Source organism: Dendrobium catenatum, unplaced genomic scaffold (genome assembly GCF_001605985.2).
Source record: "Dendrobium catenatum unplaced genomic scaffold, ASM160598v2 fragScaff_scaffold_725, whole genome shotgun sequence".
Classification (NCBI taxonomy): domain Eukaryota; kingdom Viridiplantae; phylum Streptophyta; class Magnoliopsida; order Asparagales; family Orchidaceae; genus Dendrobium; species Dendrobium catenatum.
The window spans coordinates 350,138-356,198 of record NW_021319187.1 but is presented as its reverse complement, the minus strand read 5'-3'; the positions used below and the strand labels follow the sequence as shown (position 1 = coordinate 356,198).

General features: G+C 37.5%; 1 protein-coding gene across 12 annotated transcripts in view; it reads right to left on the bottom strand.

Moving 5' to 3' along the window:
• Positions 1–2,771: 2,771 nt before the first annotated feature.
• LOC110097000 (mechanosensitive ion channel protein 1, mitochondrial) overlaps positions 2,772–6,061 on the bottom strand; it is a 45,178-nt gene continuing 41,888 nt past the window's right edge. For 10 of the 12 annotated variants that reach the window (XM_028696251.1, XM_028696256.1, XM_028696259.1 and 7 more), the window contains 3 exons: positions 5,767–5,988; positions 4,026–4,165; positions 3,183–3,487 (listed from right to left, as the gene is read on the bottom strand). In XM_028696251.1, coding sequence (XP_028552084.1) covers positions 4,070–4,165; positions 5,767–5,988 — 318 coding nt within the window. In that variant the 3' untranslated portion in view covers positions 3,183–3,487; positions 4,026–4,069. Of the gene's footprint in view, positions 3,161–3,182; positions 3,488–4,025; positions 4,166–5,766; positions 5,989–6,061 lie in introns of those variants that run through there. The other 2 variants (XM_028696252.1, XM_020823195.2) reach the window with 2 other exon arrangements.

Below are 6,061 nucleotides of genomic sequence, written 5' to 3'. Positions count from 1 at the left end.
CCAACATGCTCTTAATCTTCTCCTAATTTAATGGGCATGCTACTCCCAAAAAAATTATAAATAAATCACTCACTTTTCATTAAGGAGAGGACCAAGCAAGGAAAAGGAGGAAGGAAAGAAGAGAGATGAAGATAAATCTGATATCCCTCTAGTCACCATGCTCCTTGACCACCACCCGGCCATTGACTGTCACCGGACTTTTGCCCGGCCATTGACTGTCGCCGGACTTTTGCACGAACACCAACTATTGCTGTACTTTTGCCCAGCCAACAACTATCGTCAAACTTCCACTCGGCCACTAACTGACGCAAGATTTATGCCCGGCCACCGACTTTTGTCGAACTTTCGCCCGGTCACCAACTGTCAATGGACTTAAGTCAGCCATCGATTATTGTCGGACTTCTATCGGGTCCCAACTAACGCCAGATTTATGTCAGGCCACCGACTTTCGCCCGGCCACCAATTGACTATGGATTTACGCTCTACCGTCGACTGTCATCGGGATTTTGCCGACTTTTGCCCAATCATCAACTATCATTGGACCTATACCTGGCCACTGATTATCGCTAAATTTCCTCCTAAATACCATCCCTAACTACAGTCTTTCTAACCATCGAAGCCCGCCGACTAAAGTCTCTCCGACCTCCGTCACCTGCAGACAGCCTCTTAAAATATCACCTCCATAGTACAGTCTCCCCAACTGTCGTCACTTGACAATGATCTTTCTGACCTCCGTCGCCATTCAACTATGATATTTTCGACTTCTGTTATCCGACTATGATCCTTCCGCCACCGTCACCAAACTACTGTCCTTTCAATCTCATCACTCATCAACTAAAGTCTTGCCGAGCAAGCAAAAATATCAACACTAATTCTTCTAAATCCCACCATTTAATGCACTGTATATGATGTACATTGGTTACATCGAGCCAAGGTCTTCCCCATAAAGAAAAGCCTCATTTGTAATCAACTACAAACATAAGTGAATTCATTCAAATGGGCCAGCCCAATGATTTTTTCCCTTTTAATATTTTCCACGTGAAAATCATAATATTTCTTATGACCATTATACCTCTATATTTCATCTGTTTATGTGATAAATCTTCATACAAAGTTAAGACATTAAACTTTATATTTCTCTACTCTCGCGAATACTCCAAGACGCAAATATATATATTTGATATTGTGTGACTCATAATGCATATAATTGAAAATATATCCCTAATATTTCTTTTCTTGAAGAAATATTCCTAGAAGTCCTTTTGGAAAAATTTAAACCTAATAAACAATAACCTCTTGTAATATCGAACATATTTTAAAAAGTCCAAACATTTGAAATTAGTTCAAACATATTTGAATTTAAAACTTGAGTCAAGCACAAATTCAAACCAAGTTCAAACTAGTTTTAAAGCTAAAATCAAATCATGTTCCAACATCGCAACATCGCAACCCCCTCCCTCCACATGTTAACAATCACATCGACGCCTTTCCCCTACGAGTTCCATCACCAACCCTGACCTCTTCTCTTCACATACATTGATTGTGCAGTGCCTTCTCATTACAAACTCCTCTCTTCTTCTTATGCGTCGGCCAAACTATGCATTCCTCTGCAATATCATCTCAAGCGATACCTTCTCCAATAACCTTTTTTTTTTTTTGGGTTAACTCACAAATATATTAAAATGAAAGAAGGATACACTGAGAGAAACAAGCTTGTGGGGGAAATACTACCACTTCCCAAAGATAAAAAGGTAAGGGAAACAACTAGATAAGCATCCCAAATCAAGCCGCAGACAGAAACAAAAAGAAAGAAACCCTCTCAAGTGAGGAGTACCCCTTCATTAGTTTGTATTACGCGACAAAACCCAATACAAACTAATGAAAAGAGGTGCCTTCCCCAATGACCTCTTTCATCACAACCATCAATCCCACAACGCATTCCCCAATGACCTCCATCACAGGCATGATCTTGAGATGCAAAGCCCTACATGATGTCCTGGTTGGGTACCCATGACTCGGACGAGCTTCGCCCACCCACACCCACCTATGGTGACTTCCGGGATTTCGTATCCACCTATACCAACCCACTTTCCATGTTTTTTGAACGCAGTCTGCCACGAAGTGATGGCCTTGAGGCTTATTGTCATTTGCTATGATGACAAACTTTCAAGTCGCATATCAAAATTTATCGTACTCGTAGTGTGGTTAAGTGTTACACAATACGTAGTGATGATTGTAGTAGTATAAATAAGTTATACGGTGATTATCAATGTAAATCGATTTATCCCTCAATATTTAGTACCCACCCATACCCACCCACAAGGTCATGGGCGTACCTATACATATGGGTGGGTACATGGGTGGGTGTGGGTATAGGTACCCAATGCAGGGCTCTGTTGAGATGCCTTCCCCAACCACCTCTTCTCCTTACACATGTTGGTTCCTTCATGCCTTCCAAAGTGAGCACCATTGCATGAGAGAGAGAGAGAGAGAGAGAGAGAGAGAGAGAGAGAGAGAGAGAGAGATTTAATAATGATCGGATCAAAGTTTGGCTCAAATGAAACTTGGATCAAATTTAGCTAGCCATGCCTGAGTTGAATCGAGTTTGGATCAAGCCAAAGTTTATTCTGACTTGGTTCGTCTCAAGATCAGATCTAATGACTTTCGCCAAGCTTGCGCCAGGGTCAGCTGATTGAATAGGCAACAGCCCTCTCCATAAACCACAAATTACATAATATATTTCAAGAAATTCAAAGAAACAATCAATCGAATAAGTGGAACTACAACGGAACATTCATTCCAGTGTCATTTTCAGCAAACTACATGCACAACATTCCAGTGGAAAAGCTCAGCATTAGCTTCACTATCAGCTTTCATTGGCAACAGTAGGGGATCACAGAAAATTGTAAGTTGCTTTCACAGCATGAAAACTAGGGGGAGCTTATAAAAATTAAAAAAATTTAAAAAAAAAACAACTAATGACGATAATTAGGAATAAAACTAACGGATTGAAAATACAAATTCCATCTCACACTAAAATTCTAATCAAACCATTACTCACCTAAGTTATTGCTCCACAGTAGAGCAGCAGCATCGAAAGCTCTTGTTAAAACTCAGGAGCTAGGACCATCTGATGATAATAAAAACTTCTACATATTACCTGTAGGTATGGAGCTTCATTATGAGCAAATCAATTGCATTATTAAAGGCATAAGGATTGTTTCTAACTACAGGTGCAGTTATAAAAATTAATTTGGAAGACGAGATTTGGAGCAAACTCCAACAATTTATAGAAGACAGGGCTTGTGTAGATACAAAACTGCATCACAAATTCTTAACGAAAAGTCTTTTCAAATGTTTTCAGTATGTTCAAAGATGAGATTTTGAACAACAAAAAACAAATTTTTTTTATGCCTATGTAATTGCATCACAAAATAGTGATATCTGGTTACTGACATCATGACTGCAAAGCAGAATTGTTTGAGAACTGTTAGCACAAAAAAGAGGCATATTAACGCACTATAAAGAAATTGATGATAAGTTGTGAGTCTAATTAACGCACTATAAAGAAATTTCTTACACATACTCCATCATGGATTAGGCTTGTGTGTTTTTTTTTTAAGGGAAATAAGATGTTCCCCAATTGGGCGAATCTCTGCAAAATTATTGATATCTTGTGTGTGTTTTTTTTTTTTTTTTTATTTAGGCTTCGTTTGGGGCAACTTTCTTAATGCTTTCTAAAACAACTTTTTAGTTAAAATTTTTCTTGAATTTAAAATTTTTACACTAAAAAACTACTTTAAAAAGCAATGAAAAAGTCATCCCAAACATAGTCTTATTCTCATTGATTTGAATGAGGTCTTGCTTTATTCCCCAGCAGTTGATGTACATAACCACTCATGCATTGCAATGATACTACTCCCATGACTCAAGCTCATGACCTCCAAGTCATGTAACTATCATATACATGAAGATGTCAACTTACAAAAAATATATGTTTACTCATAATAGGTGATAATCCATACCTCTTGAGCATAAACTGTTCTTTCCAAATCAGTTGCTGTAGAAATCATAAGTTGCAGCCAATTTTAGCTCCATGCTTATTAATAATTGTTGCCGCTTGCAGCAGAATATTTTGCTCTGTTGCATATAGCTCATCTTTTTTCTAAAACCAAGAAATATATGTTACAGAATGCTAGGCCATAAATCTCCCTAAAAAGAGCTAACCAATCAGAAGATACATACAATTACTTACTATAAATTATTATTGGATATGCCTAATTCAAAGATGAACTGTTACAAAAAGCGTCACACAACTGATGAATGGCGAGACTAAGCACAAAGACAAGAAGCATAAAACAGAAATACAGAGATTTCATTCATTCATCTAAAATGTTAGTACAGTTAAGTATACATAGACCTACTAAGATACAGGTAAGTTATTCCTGGGGTACAGTGAATTTATCTGTGTTTTCAATTGGGTTGTTCATGTGGGTTAACACCCCCTTGCAAATTGATGAGTCGATAGATGTCAGTCTGTTGGATAAATGAAGAAATCTAGTAATGGGTAATGCTTTGGTGAATATATATGATGTTTGATCCTTGCTCGATATATGATAAACTTGTATAGATTTGTTTTTGATACACACTCGAATGAAATGACAGTCCACTTCGACGTGCTTAGTACGTGCGTGAAATACTGGATTATTAGCTAATGCGATAGCTGATGTGTTATCACAAAAGAGCGTTGTGGGATCATGTTGATAACAGCCTAACTCTTGGAGTTGACTAGTCCAGATAATTTCAGCAACTGTAGATGCGAGAGTACGATATTCTGCCTCTGTAGACGATCTAGCGATTGTAGTTTGTTTCTTTACACTCCATGACACGATTGAAAAACCCAAAAAAGTGCATTATCCAGTTGTTGATTTTCAATAAGTTTGATCCCTAGCCCAATCCAAGACTAGATATGAAGTTAGTTGAAGAAAATCTGAATAAAGCAGTAGAATGGAGGGCCAAACAACTGACAGTAATGCGGCAGCAAGATTCTGATCTAGAAGCTGCCAGGCATCATATGACGGAGGTGAAACCGAATTGGAGTTGTCGACAGGATGAATTTGTGGTGGACAATTGGTTGAACCATCAAGAAATCCTTTAAAACCATTTGCAGCAAATATCTTATCGATTTGAGAACGTCATATGGGATAATTGTCAAAGGTCAGAGAATTGGAGACAAGATTCTTGATGTTACCCATCAAGAACTTGAGCTGTGAGGGAATGGTGATAGAATTGAATGTATTCAATGAATCGATGGTTGGAGGGGAGGTAGAAGATAACTCCATGACGAACTTTGACAGAGAGAAAGGAGAGAAAAAGGAAAAAAAAATAACCGTGCTCTGATATCATGATGAATGACGAGACCAAGCAGAAAGACAAGAAGCATAAAACCGAAATAGAAAGATTTCATTCATTCATCTAAAAACTTAGTACAGTTAAGTATATATAGACCTACTAAGATGCAGGTAAGTTATTCCTGCGGTACAGCGAATTTATCTGCGTTTTCAAATGAGTTGTTCTTGTGGGTTAACAGCAACTACGATAAAGAATACAGTGCATCCATTCCTATTAATCTAAAATTGTAGTAATTCAGATAAATTATGATTTTATCAATGCAGCCAGAAATGTGCGCATCAACCATTATATTATATTTGTGGATTAGGAACTTCAATGGAAGCCACGAATAAGAAATGAAGAATGAAAACCTACCATATTTTTGAGATTGCATCCAAGAGTAAGTTCAAAGAACGAATTTTCAATGCGAGAGAGGAAGCAATATGGGGTATCCTTTTCCAAGGATACACTTGGATTAGAACAAAGCATTGATTTTATCTCCTCAGTGACATAAGGAACCTTCTGTAAATCATCAATTTGAATAGCGATATTCTTCATGCAGGCACGTAACTTTGCACGTGATTTATTCACAATTACCTGCAAAATTTAAGAATAATGTGTTAAAAAATGAACCAATTAGTACATCTTTCAGAACAGTAAACAGCTTAAT